General features: G+C 50.7%; 1 protein-coding gene across 2 annotated transcripts; it reads right to left on the reverse strand.

Annotated features, from left to right (window-relative positions):
• Nucleotides 1-1341: 1341 nt before the first annotated feature.
• Nucleotides 1342-18415, reverse strand: FAM89A (family with sequence similarity 89 member A). 2 transcript variants are annotated; one of them, XM_090263427.1, is made up of 2 exons: nucleotides 18098-18415; nucleotides 1342-2460 (listed from the first exon to the last, which is right to left on the reverse strand). In XM_090263427.1, exons 1-2 carry the CDS (start codon nucleotides 18383-18385, stop codon nucleotides 2197-2199), a joined length of 552 nt encoding a protein of 183 aa, XP_090119553.1. In that variant the 5' UTR covers nucleotides 18386-18415; the 3' UTR covers nucleotides 1342-2196. The 2 variants fall into 2 exon arrangements, with proteins under 2 accessions (XP_090119553.1, XP_090119554.1); XM_090263428.1 differs by lacking the exon at nucleotides 18098-18415 and adding an exon at nucleotides 3687-4149.
• Between the last annotated feature and the right edge of the window lie 603 nt (nucleotides 18416-19018).

Below are 19018 nucleotides of genomic sequence, written 5' to 3' on the forward strand. Positions count from 1 at the left end.
TGAATTTTAATATTCCTTGCCAAGCTGTATTTACAACAGTACATTATGTTTGGAGTAAGAGAAAGTTCGGGGTGATTTATATAAGTTATCTCCAGTGCAGCATTAAAACCTGCGATGGCTTCTGTACATGTGCCCCTTCTCCATTGGAGAAGGCCTTTGTTTGCTCTTCCCAATGGTAAAGGCAAGGGCCCTTGCCTGCCTCGATTCCCTTCACTTCCGACTCTGATAAAATATCCCGCAATAACAAGACGAGAGCCTCAAACCCAAGGCCCTCACTATGACTCATGGTTCCAGAAGAGCCAGAGGCAGCAGACCAGGGGGAGCACACACGCTGAACCAGAGGGTCCCCCCAGCCTGAGCCAGCGGCAAGCTCCACACCCAGCGATTGAGAGTCTGTTCTCAGAGGCCATTCCGGGGGAAGGAGGGGGTGGGAGCAGGGGCCAGCCAGGCGGTTCTTCGTGCTGCAAGACACTGCCTCTCTGAGGGGCAGTATTGGCGCTGGGCTGACATACAGCCGCGCTTCCTGACCCTGGTGCACAACACGGATCGGTGCATCTTGTAAAGATGCAGGGCCTGATTCAGCAGGTCTGGGTGGGGCGTGAGACGGCGCCTCCCTGACATGTTTCCGGTGCTGCGTGCTCCGTGGACCACATCTGGAACAGCAGCTCTCAACTAGATCTGGAACCGTACACATGCCCCGGCCTCACTCCTTCCTAAGTAAATCAGAACGAGGCTCAATATTTTTCTAAAGGACCCCCAAGGGATTCTACGGTGGTCAGGATTGAGAACAACGGACCTCACTCATAGTGAGGCAGGGGTCAGCCTCAAAGGAACAGGTTTCTGTAAACAACCAGACCTTCTCCATCTGACTTTCAACTTCTCTTCCCCACTGAACAGCACGTCACCCGCTGAGGCCACCCCTCACTTAGCTACTACTTTCAACACAGGAAATAAGCATGAATGAGCTTCCTCCTCTGCACCTACCCCAGTTCCTGACGCAGGGCACGGGACCCAACAGGCAGTCAGCAGGCCAGTTCGTGAGGATGAGTTTTACTTCCTCTCCCTAATAAGCAATTATTGCGCCAAAAGGAAGAAGAGGAGCGAGGGGTGTGGAGTGCTCAAAGGCCGAGCAGCCCCAGGACCTGCCTGGAAACGGCCCACTGCGGATCCAACACACCCAAGAAGCCAGAAGAGGAATGAAGCTTCTTTCAAATTCTTCATGGCAAAACAAAACAAAAAACAAAAAAAGCTGTAATTTTCTTTCTGTATTTGATTAGATTCAACGCATTCAAGCTAGGAAAGTGATGATTCTGAATTTAGACCAAAAGAATACACAACCACTGTGAGTTCAACATTTTATCCTTGTTTTTAACCTACAAAGTGGAAAGTGTTCATAAAGGATTTTAATAAATACATTAAGGCTTAAGGTGATCGCTGTTCTGAGCGAACAAGCGGGTTCCCTCTCTAACATACTAGTTAACATTCAGAATCTTTTAAGTCAAAAACATCCGCCACCGGACAGTGAATGACAGGAACCCGGAGCGTGCCCCGTTTCCCCCAACTCAGCATAGCTTCGTGTTCTCTTCCTTCCTCCTGTAGCTGATGGGCAAGAAGGATATGCATTTTGACAAGTTAAGAGAATGCAGTTGATTGGTGTGACCTGAAATGTTTACTTTTTCAATAAAAAGCTTCCACTGAGTCACCCGGACAGTTAGTAATGCAGCACACAAATAAATAAAGCTCAGCCACGAGGCTCAAAAGCTCATGAAACAGCAGAAGAGGCTGCCGACGCTATCGAGGGAGGGAGCCGGGAAATGTTAGTTTGGATACATCGCGAACTGGAGGCAAAGCCCACAGTCGGGGTGCAGACTGTCCTCTGCCCGTCAGGAAGTGACCAGCTAGAAGCCTCCAGCAGGAAATGCCCTGAGGACCTTCTCTGGGACCTGCCTCTCTTCATCCCGTTCTGAGTCTCAGCAGGAGTGCCTCGGTACCGGGGGTCCACAGTCCTGCGGAAACTGGGCCATCAAAACAGACTGCCACCGGACGTCCACGGAGAGCTCTCTGCCTACACACCTGGCCACACTGGTCCCACATGCCTGGGGACCATCCCACAGAGAGGAGTAGAGGCTCCTTCTTGCAAGAGAAGCAAGTGCTGGCAGTGTGTCTGGGAGTCAGCAGCCTCCCTCCGGAGACCCTCTAGATGGACTCCAGAATCCAGTCGCCGCTGGAGAGGGCAGAGGTGGGCAGTGACAAGTCCCTCGGGGGGCCTCGTTCCCTCCCGTCATGGGGCGAGTTCTGCTCCTGGAAATATTCCTCCTCCTCATCGAAGTAGCCATTCTCCAGGGCGTAGGTGCAGTCTGCGCTGGCTGCCGCCTGGCACGCCCCCTTGTATTCCTGAATGGACTCGTAGAGGCTGTACAGCTGGCAGAGCAAGGACATGTCCAGCTGTCGGAGGCCGACCTTGAGGGAGGGGTGGGGAGGTAAAAAGGAGAAGTCAGCACTGGAGTTGCTTTTTAGTGTGACGCTCAGCCCCAGTGTGCTGGAGCCAGCACATTCTTTCCATATAGATGACAACTCATACAGCATCTCTTGGATGCTTTGGATTGCTAGTGTTGAGACAACCTCAATTGGGTGACACCCACACCTCAGACATTACTCCATGTGTCAGCGAAGGGTCACACCTGCGGGCACGGGCCCAGCCCGCAGAATGTACCTGGCACGCCCTGCGATGCAACAGCATTGCACATTCTGGTGGCCCCAGCTGGTTTCACTTTGACTGCTGAGACATAAGTATGTCAGGCCCTCTTGCTATGCCAATTCAGAGAAGACCCAGCTGTGACAGTCACTGTCAGCTCCCTGGGGCAACACAGTCCCCTTGCCAGTGACAGCGGCTCACGGATCAGTGTCACACTCTGCCCCCAGGAGCTCCCACCCTCTGACCAGTTCAGCCTCCAGGGTCTCCGGAGAAGCAGTCTGACTCCCTCTCCTCCTGACAGGGACCGTCCTCCCCTGAGATGGTGGGGGCACCCATCCCCAGAGCAAGCGAATGACTAAGCCTAGCAGGACGGGGGCCTCTACAAGTCTCCTGGGAACTCTTTTCACAAGTGGTGACAGAACAAAGGACATTTAAAAGTCATATATTTATTTATCTGCGAGTTCCTCCCTTCCCCACAGCCCATCCCACAGAAGAGCACAGTCAGGACAGAAAATTCATCATTTCCATTCAACACCAAGAGAAGACTAAAACCCACATGGAAGCGCAGCTGAGACCAGCTCATTGACAATCCCCCATGCATGAGGGTCACCTGGGGACCATGTGAGCCATGCAGATGCAGGTTTAGCAAGTCTGGGGCCACTGGTGACAGTGACCCTGGGCAATGCTGCTGGGGAGAAACTAAACAAGACGCCAGGAGGTCTGCCTTCTGGTCTTGGCCCTTGAGCAAGCCAGTGTCATCTGTGGGCTTTGGTGATGAGAAACCAGAAAAATAATTTCTCTTACAGGGCTACAGGGAGGATTAAATGAAATACCGACTCACTGGAACATGCAGTCATGGAAGGCCTCCCGTGTACCGAGGCCCAGGCTGAAGTGCTGAAGAGGAGGGTACACAGACAGAGGGCAGCAGAGCAGTGTTGGAGGACCCAGCCCTTACAGTTACCCAGCAAAGGGCTCTTCCACGTAACCCCACCTGACTTTCACCCAAGCGAAGCCAGGACTCAGGAAAGAGACGTTCATCGTGTGACGAGATGGGGTGTTGAATTCCAGGTTCTCCTTCACCCCCTTCCACCACGTAAGGTACCAAGCAAACACTGTCTATCCCACCACTGCAGCTGAACAGGCCATAAAAGAGGAACCAGATCCCATTACCTTCGCCTATTTTGCTAAGATGCTCAACGGAAGACTTCCAGATAAAGGGGCAAGTTCTGTTGTTTCCATAGAGATTCCCCATTATTCTAGTATTCTTTCTTCCCTAGAATTCTTATAAGGAGCTTTTCAAAGGAAGACACCGCCCCATGAGGCAGGGACATGGCCTCCGGGCCCAGCTCTGCCACTTTCAATGGCTTTGTACAGGCCCCTGCCCTCAGCCTGCTTATAAAATGAGGGACTCACACAACCCACAGCCGAGCTCAGACACGGGTCATTCAGTGCGGTAAACCGCTGACTCTGTTCTAAGTGAGCTGGTCTCAGAGGGCACACCTGGCGCCGTGGCCTCCTGCTCTCAGACACACACTTGGACCAGTAAGCCATAGGCACCCCAAGCGACACCCAGGCCACCACATGCGATGTCCTAGGGTCAGACACCGTCACTGTGGTTCCTGATTCGAGTTTGAGTGTGTGTGTGTGTGTGTGTGTGTCTTTCCTGGGCCACTCATATTGATTCTCCTGTGAGCACTGAGTTGCAGGCCGACCGCAGACGAGCATGAAGAACGCAGGCTCTGCAGTCTGCCTGCCCAAGTTCAAATGCTGGCTCTGCCACCTGCTCCTCGCCCTCACCAGCCCCCCAGCCAGTTTGTTCAACTCCCAAGAAGCCAAGAGCTGCGGCTGTCATAAGTGTTGCCGCTATTTTTGTTATTCTTTTCTACTCTGCTACCTCTGGAACCTCACCTCGGGAAGGAACGGCAGGGACGGGACTCCTCGGGCATCTGGGCCACATGTGCTGCCATGTACCCATCCCCGCCTCTTCAATACCCAACACTGAGCGGAGCCTCCCGGTCCCTTCTGGGAAAGGCGGCCGGCCAGTGCAGTCACATAAGATAAAAACTAACCAGCCAACCTGCTTTGTGAGTGGTGAGTGCAGTCTCTCAAATAGGAAAGGACCTCGGGTGTCTTAATTCAAACCCCCAAAAGGAGACCTTCCCAACCAATTCATTCATTTCTAACAGATGTCATTATTTATACAAAGTCAAACTCTGCCATCCGTAGGTTCTACAGACCCGATGCCAGATGCAACCATTGCGCATACAGATGTAAATTCTCTCTTATCTTGAAGATAATTTTCATTCTATCCCTCTGCCCCCTGAGAAAAACTGTCTTCCCCAGCTAATATCATCAGGTCCTCTAATGTTTGTGAGGACGTTCTGGTCCATTAACCATCTATACTTTCCTTCTGGATTCACTCCAATTTTCCAAGGGTTCTCTACAGTATCCAGATCTGAAAACAAAAACCAAGCCACAAGATTCTGACTCAGCCTGTCTTTTCTAGGATTTAACACAAGGAATATAAACTTTAAAACCTAAGTCACACCCTCCCATAGTCACACCAATATCTGCTCAAAAAGTCATAAAAAATTTCATCTGGAATCCTGGAGATCATTCTACTGAGTCACTCTGATCTCCAGAGATCACTTGGGGGACCCAAGACTGTTTCCCGTGTTGGGCTGAAGGATGGAACAAGACGGAAGGAGCAGTGAGCAACATGTCGTTGGACCTGACCTGACCTTCGCCCTCCTGGGCCTGGGCTCCACAATCCTTGCCAGGTTTCGGAGACTCTGACTCCCCATGATGCGGTACTGCCCCTTTAGTAGGTGTCATTCCCAAGGTGCCCCAGGCCTAGTAGGATACCCGGCCAGGCCAGAGAGGGAACGTGCCCTGAACCCTCTGCGCTGCAGCGGCTGATGACTCACAAAGCTGCCTTGTCATCAGGCAGAACGCTGGCCTAGAAACAGAGGTCAGACCCGCCTGGGAATACAGTTGGTCTGGAACACACCTCTGACCCAACCCAACAGACGTGAGCACTTTGCCTGGCTTAACAGGGCCCTGAACTACTCACGTGCGCATGCAGGCCCACACACGCACCCAGCGCCTCTGCCTTCTTCGGGCGCTACACTTTCTTGAATTTACCGGAAATCCTCCAAAGGAGCTGGAAGGCCATGAGGTAAGTAACTACATGAACAAACCTCGCTTCTGAGCCAGGATGCCTCTGCCTCGGCTGTACATGTTAAACACTTGTACTTGAATTTTCTAGCAGGAAACTGGAAATCCCTAGGTGGCATTCTATAATCTGTTCTCCCTACCTGCACCTCATGCAATGGGTCAGGCTGGGGCCCCCTCACCCAGACTGTCCCCAACCTGTCCCCACTGCACCTGTTAAAGCCTCCTTGCTCACCTGGTCCCATGCCAGACCCTTCTTCACGTGGAACTTTTATCGGCTCAGCCACAAATGCTCATTTTTCCCTCACTGCCTCTGCCTGTCCCAGAGCTTTGACGGTTCTCTGCCGTATCCCACAGTTCACACATGGGTCTCCTTCCCCCTCATCGCGGCCAAGCCTGTAATGCGGCCACACGACTCCGCGTTGGATCCCCCAGCACCCAGCACAGAGCCTGGCAGAGCAGACACGCAGGGGAAACACCGGGCGGAGGGGCCCAGGCCGCCCTCCCAGGGAGCCTCTGGCTGCAGAGGCAGCTGGCAGGGGTGGTGCGGACCCGCAGGCCCGCGCGGCATCCGGAGGCAGGCTCAGAGGCGGCCCTTTGTGCCCAGGGCGCCCCCAGGTGCTCCTAGGGAAAGTCTCAGACTACACGGTTTTAACCACATCACTGGAAAAACGCCTCTTGCCTGATGGGAACGGGAGACGCAAAACCAAGTCTCTTCCCTGGGTGCTCGGGAGAGGCGAGCTGTGCGCACCAGGAGTGACTCGGACAGGCAGCCCCTGAAGTCCGTCTCTTGACACCGAGGCAGGAGGGCCCGGGGACGTGGGAAAGGACCATCCAAGAGAACTGAACTGCAGAGTGATGCTTCAGGACACGATTAAATCCTCCATGAAAAAGAACTCATTCTTTCAGAAAAAAAGTGGGAGTGGGTGTGCATGGCACCCAGGAACTCCCACCACTGTCCCCAACACCTCTCACAGACAACCTGTCGTCCCAGCAATGGATCCCCACGTGTCCCTGAAGGACAGCTGATCCCCTAATTCGTAGCTGGATTCAGAAAATAATGTTCATTTAAGAAAAATCCAGAATTCGAAGACCCCAGGATTTGTAGCCCTTCAGTCTAGACCTCCAAGACAAGCACAGTCCGCTGGTTCCCACGGCTTTAAACGGCCAGCGCGATTCCTACCTCCCTCAGTCCAGGCTTCCTGCTTCCTTCCTGAGCTTGCTCTTGGCTGTTCCCACGGGCTCCCATCACGGCACACGCAGGTGCTCCTGAGCCCAGGACAGTAACAACGGGCCCAACACTCCCGAAGGGCCTGAATGGTTTCAGAACTTGACAATAGGCCAGCAGCTGCAGAAACACGCCTCAGGCAGGGCGGTGGCTCCCAGCGGGCTTTCAGGTCACTAGTCTCTGATGACTTTGGTAGGGGGAAGCGGGGAGAGATAGTTCTTCCTAACTTTTAAAAAATTCTAATAGAAACGTTACCATTAGGAAACAAGGCTTAGGAGAGGAAAGGAACCTTTAAAGGGAAATTTTTGTTAATTCAAAACAAAGTATCATGAAGAACTTTAGGCCATTTTTTAGAAATTAAAAAATGAAATTATATTAAAGAAAACATCTTGCCCTGGCTGGTGTGGCTCAGGGAATAGAATGCTGGCCTGCAAACCAAAGGGTTGCTGGTTCGATTCCCGGTTAGGGCACATGCCTGGGCTGCTGGCCAGGTCCCTGACTGGGGCATGCATTGGCAACCACACATTGATGTTTCTCTTTTTTAAAAAAAACATCTGTTTTATTTAAGAAACTAAAAGTGAAAAGTTGGAGTAATTCACTAGTACATTTAAGAGACATAAACAAAATCAACTTTTTCCCAAACACAGCAATGAGTAGAGAACAGAACGATCACAAAGGAACTGAGCTTTCTTGTGCCTGGCTCCGTGCTGAGCGGGTTCTGGTCGGGGAGCTGGCGAGAAAGCAGGTAAGGATACTGGGATGGGGGAGCCTCAGTAAGTCATACTGGGATGGACTCTGAAATGAAACCCCTGCCCCCCCAACCAGTCCACCATCTCCTATCACTATAATTCTTCCACCTGGGATGAAAAGCACCCCACCTCGCACGGGGCAGGGGACTGCTAAGCTGTAGAATCAGAAACTGTACTATGGGTTCTTGAAATACAGGGACAGATGCTGAGAAAATTTCTTGTATGAAAGTTTAGATGGAAACATAATGACTGATAGGAACATGGTAAAATTACGGTACAGTCATATGATAAACATTAGGCAGTCATTTAAAAGAATGAGCAGTTCTGTATGTACTAGGGTAGAACAGAAACCAACATCTAGCCCTGGCTGGTGTGGCTCAGTGGATTGAATGCCAGCCTGAGAACCAAAGGGTCACGGGTTCGATTTCCAATCAGGGTACATGCCTGGGTTGCGGGCCAGGTCCCAAGTTGAGGGTGTGCGAGAGGTAACCCCACATTGATGTTTTTCTCCCTCTCTTTCTTCCTCCCTTCCCCTCTCTCTAAAAATAAATAACATCTTAAAAAAAAAAAAAAGAAAGAAACCCACATCTACTGTTAAGTACAAAAGTTCAAGTCACAGAACAGTATGTTTACTAGCCTCTCACTTTATATAGATATATGCACACATATCTGCAAGCTTTCGAATGGAAGAGGAAATGTCTGTTGGCAGAACTTACTTCTGGAAAGTGCGATAGGGTATTTACAGCCTTCTGAACTGTTTAATTACTTCTCCCAACAAGCACGACACTCTTAGATTAAAAAATTAGTTACAATTTTAAAAAGGTATAATAAAATGGACGCACACTGCTAGTAAGACTGCCTGCCTGGAAAACCTTTGTGGAGGACTAACTGGCAGTATCTATCAAAAGCTTTAAAATATTGCACAGCTTTTCATCAGTAACTCGCTCACCCCTAGGGATCCACTGGAGAGATGACAATCGGGGCTGTACACAAACGTGTAACTGGTTCCCACCCTTGCCTGGGAGGTAGGTGTTGATTCTGCTAAGGCGAGGAAATGAAAGATGGCAGAGCTGGGAGCTGGGCCAGGTCTGCAGGACTCCACCGTGGTGCTCTGACCACTGGCCTGCACTGCCCACAGACCGCACTGGACGCCACACTGCCAGCCCCGGTAGAGCAAGCTGCCCAGTACAGGGGTGGTTCTTATTTTTGGCTTTTCTGCATTTTCTACATTTTCTGCTATGAATATGGGTTCACTTACAATGAGGGAACTTACAAGTTATCTTTTAAAAATGTGATGAAGGAAGAATCACATATGGTCGCTTGTCAGTGTATCTCAGACAAGACTTGGTAAATGCCCCAAATCTAATCAAGGTGTCTAGTATGTATCCGCAGGGCTGGAATGTAATAAAGAAAGCAGTGACCTAACAGAGCGTAACCTGATTTCTGAATAAAGGGTTTGTTGACAGAAGGACGCTGCCCTGCATACTGTTTAGGAAAGGAAAAGCAAAGAGCAAGACCTTATGGGTGTTGATCTTGTAGGGAAGGGGCTATGAACTCTACTAACGAGGCTCCCAAGCTTGACAGACATGCCCCTGCAGGGCCCCTGAGCTCCCTCATGGGCTGTGGTTCTGTCTCCTGTGAAACTCCTCCTCTGGGCAGAGATGCATTGTGCTGTTTGACCAGCTTCATCTCCTGTAAATGCTTGCTTGCTTGCTTTAGTTTTATCCTCACTTGAGGACGTTTTTTCGTTGCTTTTAGAGAGAGGGGAAGGGGGAGGAGTGGGAGGGAATATAACAGAGAAATATCAATTGCTTGCCTCTCATAGGCTCCCCGATTGGAGGTCAAACCCGCAACCTTTCGGTGTAGGAGATGATGCTCCAACCAAATGAGCCGCCTCAGTCAGCGTGCTTGTAAATGTTTGGGACTCATCAAACTGAGGACTAGACTTAGAAGAGCCATGCTGACTCAGAGACAGAAAACAGCCTAAGCCAGACCCGAAGCCCGCCCACCTGTCCACCTCCCAGAAATTCCTCTCCTGGGTAAGGCAGTCTGAGTTGGAGTTTCCACTTCTCCCAGAAGGCATCCGCACTGAGAGCCCACTCCGCAACTTCACAGTTCCCGTCAGGACCGTCTGGCTTATTTCTAACCTGAACTAACGTTTGCACCAACTCAGCCCTTTTCCTCTTGTTCTGTCCCAGGCACAGATGAAGAAAAGCAATCAACCATTCTGTGTGAAATGTCTTTGCACTTTATTTTACTTTTTCTCTGATTATATAAATAAAAGTCAAATATATTAAAAATTCAATTGTTTGTTATTCTATGAACCAGTCTTCCCTAATTCCATGTTCTAAAGCAGCAATCTTCAAATGTTTTGTCTTGGGACCTCTTTTTACTCTTAAAAATCAAGGATCCCAAAGACCTCTTGTTTACAACGATCCATATCTACCTTACGAGAAATTAAAACTGAGACATTATTAATCCATTTAAAAACAATAATATACCCATTACATGTTCATGTAATGACAGTTTTATGAACAGTAACATTTTGTAAATCTCTTTAATGTCTGGCTTATCTCCTTGTGCATTTGATCCTTTGGGGCATGCTGTTTTGGTTGAAGTAAATGGAGAAAATCTGGCCTCACTCAGGTATGTCACTGGGAAAGAAAGGACAGCCTTTAAGATAACTGTGGTTATTCTTCTTTGACACTCCCCTTTATTGGCTGCAGTGTGGAACTATGAACTTTTCATACCCTGTTACATTAAAATCCGCCAGTCTGGCACTTTGAAGGGATCTTTTAATCATGCAGGACTGTAATCTCAAGCATTAGTGATCAGAAAAATGTGGAAAATTGATTCACTGAATTATGCAGCTCTTTCAAAGGTTGATACATTTCTTACTTAATATTTTAAAAACTAATTTGTCAATATGACCACCCCATAATTTTGGATCCCAAAAGGATTCATTTGAAGGTTAGCTTGTATTCTGTCATTTTCTTGAATGACATCCAATTAATCGAAATTGCCTCACTGTACGAGTAGATGTAGTTAAGAAAGAAAATCTGAAGCTAAAATCAAAAAACCAAGTTCTTGGACGATACGTAGAAAGCTTCACGTCATCACCTTGTATCTTGCAGAGAATGGACAGAAAAAACTAAAGAAAGTGGTTGATGTCCATTCTGTTTTATGATGTTTATTTCCCCCAAGTCTCACCTCCATTATGATCATTCTTTTAAATCTTTGCTGGTCCTTTAGGTTAAACATGCTACCTTGTTTTAATGTGCATATCTGTGGTATTAACGGATGTTAAACAGCTTGTCATTTCTCTTTTAACTGTGTTGAACTTGGCTATCTTACCTCCAATTCTCAGTCAACAACATAATAAAACAGTCTCTCTTCATCTCTGTTTTCTGGTAATCTTCCACACCCAGGCCTCTCCAGGCTGGGGTCCTGGTGTCGGCTGGGGTCACCCCTGCCCTGGAGAAGCCTGGTCAGAGGACAGAGGCCCTCCCTTCTCCAGCCCCCCCGCCCCCCCAGTCAAGGACAGCGCCTCCCCCCTGAATCCTTAAAAGACAGGACTCTCACGCCTGCAAAACTAGGCCAGCTCAGGACTCTGAGGGCCAGGCAAGGAAGTGCACAGAAAGTGCTCATAAGAACTGCAAAGGCCACACGTCTTTCAAAATTTCTGTAGAACCCTCAGGAAGGCCAAGGGGTTTTCTCTCTCCGAAGTTCTCAGGGGAGAATAAACACCTGTGTTAATTGTCTGTGAAGGAATGAGCCACAGGACAGAAAGAGCAACCCAGCAAGCTCTGTGGACTTATCACTTAAAACATCTGGAACATGTGGGCAAGGAATGGGGTGACCAGGAGGCCAGGGCTCCAGAGAAGGAACTTGGGCAAGAGGGGCAAATATCTGACCCAGCCAGTCTCCAGGCTGGTTCCCTGTTTGTGGAGTCTGTGGTCTGTCTACAGGCCTTCCTATCCAGCATTGTGAACATTTTTCCTTTTCAAACTGGCGTCTGAAGTGTGTATGGAGTTAGGTGGGCCTCCCAGAAACAAAACTGCAAAGCTTCTGGCTGCTGCCTGGTGGGAGTGAAATGCACCAGGGGCGTAGCCCTCTTCTGAAGCCCACCCTGGGCATCCTTGCCCACCTGGCCTCTAAGACCTACAGTAACGGGGATCAGGGCCCTGAGCTGGGTTGGCACTGATGTCTTCCAGATGCAAACAGGCCTGGGCACTGGCTCATTCGAGATCCTCTGTAAATGAAGAGGTGCCCAACGTGCCAACAACTCTCGCACTTTTACATTCACACTTAATAAACATCTTTAACCAAAGCGGGGAGGAGGCAGAAGGGTGTGCTATTTGTAAGATACTTATGAGTTAGTAACAATATTAATTTATGGTCTCTGCAAATAGATATAGTAATAGTGAAATATTAAGTGGTATGAAAAAATATCTTTAAGTCCTTTATATCTTTCATTCTTGGGAACATAAATAGAACCTCACTTAAAGATAACGCCAAAAGTGAATGAAGAGACTACGGACCCCACAGCCTGCCCTCACTTCCCACCCCCAACCCACAGACTCACATGGGTTTTCATATGTACAAACTATTATAGAGTATTCCCTCATTTATCGCAGGTATTACGTTCCAGACCCCCCCACGAAGTAGGAACCTTACATTTATTCTACATTCTTAAACCTTTGTAACTTTAACAACATACGTATACAGTACCGCAAAATCTCACAATATAGTGAAAAATCTGCGATAAATAATATTTTTTTAAATCCTGCGATACAGTGAGGCCGCGATAAATGAACCGCGATATAGCGAGGGACTGCTGTATACACTGCAGTTTTTTTCTTTTTAGCATGGATACTGGAATGTGGAGGAGTACTGTACAGGGTAATTATGGCCAAAAAATTTTAAGAGCTATTGCAGACAGCCAATTGTCGATGAACAGAGTCCAACTGCAAACTTGCACCCCTCTTCCCTGTCTGCTCCCAAGTCTTTGCACTAAGTGGGTTTACGGCCAAGTATGGCTGTGCACACGTCCTTGGGGACACCACGCACAGTGTGGTTCATAGGTCCTGCTCTTGTGCCCACGTGATTTTATGACAGAGCAAAAACTTATTCTATAGGCGCCGTGAAGATCCAGAAGGGAGGAAGGGAAAAGAATTACACTGCTATACCTCAAGGATCCTTCATGGTATTTAATTCTTATTTTCCAATAGGGGATCTGCAGCCTAAAGCAGGGAAGAAAGTGGCTTGCCATAATTACATCACATCATTTCATAACAAAATTCAAGCTCTGGATGCCTGGTTCATGGGCCTTCTGACTTTTCAAGGGCCCATTAGAAATACAGATACTCCCAGATTCTGATCCCATAGGGATAGGAAGGAGCCCAGGGACATGCTTTGAAGTAAGCAGCCTGCGGGGGTTCCCAGGCTGGTGGTCCATCCTTTGGCCAACACCACGATAAACATGCTGGTGGGAAGGCAGGACTAAAGGCCACTGAACAGCCTCGGGCTCCTCTGATCCATGTGAATCAAGAGTGCTGCGTTGGGAGCTAAGATCCTCCTGTCAGATGGCATGTCACAGGCCCGAGCTGGGGCTGGACCTTTACCATAACCCTTTGGAAGACCACAACCTCGTCGCTAAGACACTGGTTTCACATGTCGGATAAGAACTGAGCTCCGCTGGGATGCGCACTGTTCAAGGTGATGCTTGGCTCCTGGAACAGAGTTCCCTGGGCAAGCTCACCAGGCCTTCAGTTATCAACTCAAATGCGGGGAAGGTCAGTGTTGTTGGTCTCAGACATCAAACACTTTCCCTCGGATTAAATTCTTCACCCAAACCAAAAGGTCTCTGTGGAGGACTTCCCACACGTGCACAGGTGGGCAACCATAATAACTATTCGATGGTTTGAAGAATAAAAAAGAAAACACGAGGCAAAGAGGCTCCACGTCAAAGCTATCAGAACCTGTTGCTGCTGATTTGGGAAAGGGAATCCAAGAATCCCCAGGGATGCTGCCCCTTCAGGGTCTCCTGTCCCCAAGTCTGAAGATTTCTTTCGGCCTCTGCACTTCTGTGGGACTTTGCTGGGGATGTAAGCTCGATGCACTAACCTCACAGAGCTGCTGGGCAGAATGGTCTATGTGGACATCTGCGTGAAGAAAGGTGTGGGCCAGGCCCCTGACTGACATATCAAGGGTCTCCTTCAACCCCATTGCTGGGATTTGAAATGCCAACAGAGAGCTTGTCAGCTCTGCAGGTCAAAATCATCCAAACTGTATGGCCCTGAGGGCAAAAACTATTTTTCTATAGAAAGAGGCCTGAGGTAGGTATCTAGTATTTTGGCTGCCCAGTAGCCCCCTCCTTCATTTCTACAAACAGTTCTTTCTTTGGAGAATCCCTAGCCTCCCACGTGATCCTGACCTCTAGCACAACCAGCTGGCCTGGCTGGCCAGGCTACCAGAGCTGGGCACACTGATGTCCTTCATCATAGTATATACCAACTAGAACTGAGATCTGTGGCTGAAACTGACGGTGGCGACGCTGTTCAAAGCCATGTTCCAAAACATAGCAAAAAGTGAAATGGCAGGCCCTCACCGGCGTGGCTCAGTTTGGTGCTCAGTTACGGCACCTAGGAGAGGCAGCCAACTGGTGTCTCTCTCTCAGAAGGATGTTTCCCTCCCTTGTTCTCTCTCCCTTCCTTCCCCTCTCTCTAAGCATGTCCTCCGGTGAGGATTAAAAAAAAGAAAGAAAGAATTGGAGAGGGCGGGGAGAGAACACCACACAACCTCCTGGGTTCCCCAGAGTCCCATCCTAGTCTGTCTCTGTACCATCAGCCCTGCAATAAGACTCTTCTTTTGCAAGCTAGCTCAGATTGAGTTTCTATTCCAACGCGGGACCTTTGGTCATGAAAATGGGAGGTGGCCTAAACTACAGCAACTCTATTGTCGCAGAGGTGCCCAGGCCTGTCCACCAGGCAGGATACGCTCCTTAAAATAGAGATGGCTCCTAGTCCTCTCTGTGACTCTGCAGCACGTCACACCTGACATACTCAGGAAGCAGCTGTTGAATGTGATCTAAAAGTATTTTCTGATGTTTTAAAAAACCCAACAAACTCAGCTGCTTGTTTTAACAGACTTTTTTTCTGGTCTATAACGCAATAACCACCTGAGAGACCCTCACCGGTTTCTAAATGGGCCCATTGGGGGAGGGGAGAGGGCCTCAGAGCTGTACAGAATTTCAGAGGAGGGGTCACTGGGACAGGAAGTGCTGAAAGTTGGAGTGGAAACCACAGACTGTCAGGGCAGAGCAGGGTGTCACCAACCACGGGACAGAACCCCCTGCCCACACAGGCTCCCACTGCCCTCCCACGCCCTGGAGACCAATTTCCGCAGGTTACACACTCACCACCCTTTTATCCATTCTCTCCAAACCTAAATACCTCCTCCAGCTTCCAGCTGCACATTATCAAATGTTTAAAATCCTCATCCCTCGATGTCATGGCAAGCTCCCTTCCCCCAAAAGCAGCCACTCCTCCTGACTCCCCTACTGCTGTGACAAATGCCACATTCCCAATGACAGATTATCAAGGTTATCACAGCTAAAGAATGGCATGCTATGCAGTGACTGGAGACATTGTATTAAAAATGTCTGCAATCCGTGGCCCCCAAAAGCAAACCAGAATGTATAATGTGATCCATGTGTGTGTGCACACCCATTCAGGCAGTATAATGCAGTAGTTAAACAGGCCTTTGGAGCTGAGCACATCTGGTTGAATTTATGACCACAGGGGAGGTACCTAAATTTTTATATTTAAGAAAATATAAAACAGACTTTAAGAGTATCTATCTCATGGAGAAGTTACAAGATGATGTACGAGTACAGACAGCGTTGACATTGTACTTGCACAGGAAGTAGCCCCAAAATATTAACAGTGATTATCTCTAGGTGCTAGCACTATAATTTTGAATTGTTTTGCCGTGCTGAACTTTCCATAGAAAACTGAAGTCACCTCTGATTCCTTTTCATCACCTTCCCCCACTCAGATAGTTAACCAGCAATTCCTGCAGATTCTGCTTCAGAGAAGTGTCTCCTTAAATAAGGTTCTCGTTGCACATTTGCGGGTCCCCACCCTGCTGGAGGCTCTCACCTCCTCCCTGCACACCTGTAGCATCTCACTTTCCCTCCTGCACCCTCCCATCAAACTCATTCCTCAAACTGCAACTCGTGCCCTTCTCCTGCTTCAGCCCTTTCCTGGCTACCCGAGGCTTTCTGCCACCCTTGGACCACGGGTGCTCCCAGGAGAGCGCTCAGTTCCTGCTTGCTGTCTTATGGCCCTTTTTCCCTTGGTAAAACCCTGTGGCCTCCTGAGGCCTCCATGTGCCCGCTGCTGGAGGTCAGCCCTCTCTCGGTGCTCACACTGGACTTTTTAAAACAGGGATTAACCACATTCTGCCATGAAATCTAGTTGCCTCCCTTGACACAGACTTGACCTCAGGCCTTCAAACTAAAAAAATCAATACACGCACACTATTCTGCAAATAAATCAGGAATGAACTCCCAGTTCTTACCTCACAAGACCCCCTATGGGAGCCTCAGCTTGAGGCTCACACCCCTCAGCTCCAAATTAGTAAATCTCTTAAAAAGCCAAAAGATCACAGTACTCTGAACGACCTTGTGACACTTCTCTAAAGGGACATGTTAAGGCCTGTAGCCCTAGCTTGTCTTTATCTCAGCTGAATATCAAACAGACCTACCCTGACTGTTTATTTTCCTTGGCCTTCCAATAAGGTAGGCGGAGGGAGAGAGCTCTGGCCTGAAGCACAATTATAAGGTTGGAGCTGTACTTGAGCTGCTGCACCAAAGGGACCTGGAAAATTACTCTCCAGCATGGCAGGCTGGCTCCCAAGCCACCACAGCAAGACTTCAGAGCATGTTTATAAACCGGAGAGCGTGACAGCAGGAGTGGCCCTGAGGTTCTCCTGTCTCTGTTCCAGTATGAAACTTAAGGGGTGGGGAGGGGTCAACTTCCTATGTCACTCCACATTTACCCTACATCCACGTTCAGACTGTCAACATACTGGGCATAGGTTTATCTAACTCAAATGCAGCACTGGTTTCTATTAGTGTTTATTAATAAATCAAAACGATTGGTTTGGAATTTAAGTCATTCTGTAAGAAGCTTAAAGAACCTTCTCGGAGAAGACTGGAATCACTTCCATGCCAGATGCAAAGTGAGAAGGCAATATCTAATTGATTTAAAAGTGTTAAGGCTGCTTTTCTAGATTTCAGTCTCAGTTGTCAGAACAGGATACGCTCCTCTAAAAAAAGGGTGCGGAAACTGAGTTTTTCAAAGCAATATCTAGATGCGTATTTAAAGGATTCCTATAATGAATATTTTGGCAAATTATTCATGGGGGGGCGGCGGGAAACAGCTTTCCTATATTAGATTTCCTAATTAAAGAATGCATCTCCGTGCCCTAGGGCGGGGAGAGGACCGGCACTAGGTGAAAGAAATGGGCAGACTCTAAAAAAGAGGGGCAGCCAGGAGGTGGTCGCAGCCGGCGAGAGGAAAGGAAGCAGTTTTTCCTTCTCACCTGGCCCGGCCCAAACCGGAGGAGAAAGCTGGGCAAAGGCTCCCTAACACCTCAATCCAAGCCCCTGCCCTGCTTTTGGCGTCACCCTAAATGGCGAGTCTTCCCCCACGGGAGGACACAGCTGCCGGCGCGGAGAGGGGTTAGGGGCGCCTCGCCTTCAGCACCATCTGCCGCCGCCCCTCTCGCGGTAATCGGATTCGGCTGACGCCGCCTGGGGCGCGGGGGAGGGGGAGGGCTGTTCCCAGCTGCTGTCTACACTCGCTCGGACAAAGCTGTCCTCACGGCAGGGAAACACCATCGCACACAGCTCTTAACGCCGCTGGGCGCGGTGAGAACCCGGGAAGTCAGCCTCCCGCCACCGGAGTTTCCGAGGCAGCGGGACAGCGGCGGCGGGTCTCCAAAAGCTGCCCTTTGAGGGTGGGGACCCTCCCTGGGCGATGGTCCAATCGTGGGCACAGAGCAAATAAAAGGGGTAGCTGAGAGGACCGTGCCCGTCTTCCGCGACGACTCCTGGCCCCCCCGCCCCCCCCCAAAAAAAAGACAGGAGCGGGTGGGCACAGGGACTTCCGGAGCAGAGCTCGGGTCCCGAGAACCCGCCCGAACGGCAAGACTCCCCCCGCCCGGCCCGCGGAGCCCCCTTACCATCTCCTTGCGGAGCAGGGCCAGCGCGGCGTCCAGGTTGGGCGGCTTGGTGGGCAGCGCCGCGCTCCGGGCGCCCCCGCCGGCCCCCGCGCCTCCGCGGCTCAGCTCGTCCTGGATGCGCGACTTCTGAGCGTACAGCCGCTCCAGGTGCCGCCAGCCCCCCGCCGCGCCGCCGCCTGACGCCGAGTGCAGCAGCCCGCTCAGGCTCTTGGGCAGCGGGGGCAGCCCGTCCACCCGCAGCCCCCGCGCGGCGCCCGTCGCCTCCGGCGCCGCTCCAGCCCCGCTCATCGCGCCGGCCCAGCCACGCGCCTGCCCGCAGCTGCCCTAGCCAAGGCCCCCCCGCGGTCCGCCCCCTTCCCGGCGGCGCCCCACCCACTTCCCGCCCCGCCCCGCCCTGCGTCCCTGGCGGCGCGCTAGCCCCCTTGAGTCCCGCCACCGCGGCCGACTTCCAGCCCCGCCCACTTGCCCCAGACCCGCCTCCACCTGTTTCCTACCCGGTGCCTGGCTCTCTTCTAATCCCGCCCCCTTACCCTCTGCCCCAAGTCCGCCCCAGTGTCGGCCCTGAGCCCCTGTGCGCCCCTGTGCGCCCCTGTCCGCCCTCGCTCACGTTCAGCCTCTCGGGACTCCCCCCACACCTGCCCACGCACGTCGCGGAACCCAGCTGCCCTACTCTCGGCCAAGTGCGTTCCCCGAACAGCCCCCAAAGCTGCTCACAGTGACCGAGGGGGGCCCGATTTCAGAGGCGCTGGATGAGGCTGTATGGTGCTGGGGGTGGGGGTACAGAGGCTTCCGCTCGCGGCCCACGGGATATCGGAGAGAAAGTCTGGCAGTGCTGGCGATCCCGCCGGCGGCCGCCGTCCCAGTGGCCAAGACCCGCGGAGGTTTTGGTCGTAGGACCCCCGCCTCCCCGCAGGGGCGGAA

The sequence above is a fragment of the Furipterus horrens genome, unplaced genomic scaffold, assembly GCF_987537825.1.
Source record: "Furipterus horrens unplaced genomic scaffold, mFurHor1.1.pri manual_scaffold_15, whole genome shotgun sequence".
Lineage (NCBI taxonomy): Eukaryota > Metazoa > Chordata > Mammalia > Chiroptera > Furipteridae > Furipterus > Furipterus horrens.

Excerpts from the sequence above, each read along its gene's own strand:
- FAM89A (XM_090263427.1), bottom strand. The coding sequence starts at position 18,385 with ATGAGCGGGGCTGGAGCGGCGCCGGAGGCGACGGGCGCCGCGCGGGGG. Across the intron at positions 2,461-18,097 it reads CCCTGCTCCGCAAGGAGATG|GTCGGCCTCCGACAGCTGGA; the intron begins GTAAGGGGGCTC and ends CCCTCCCTCAAG.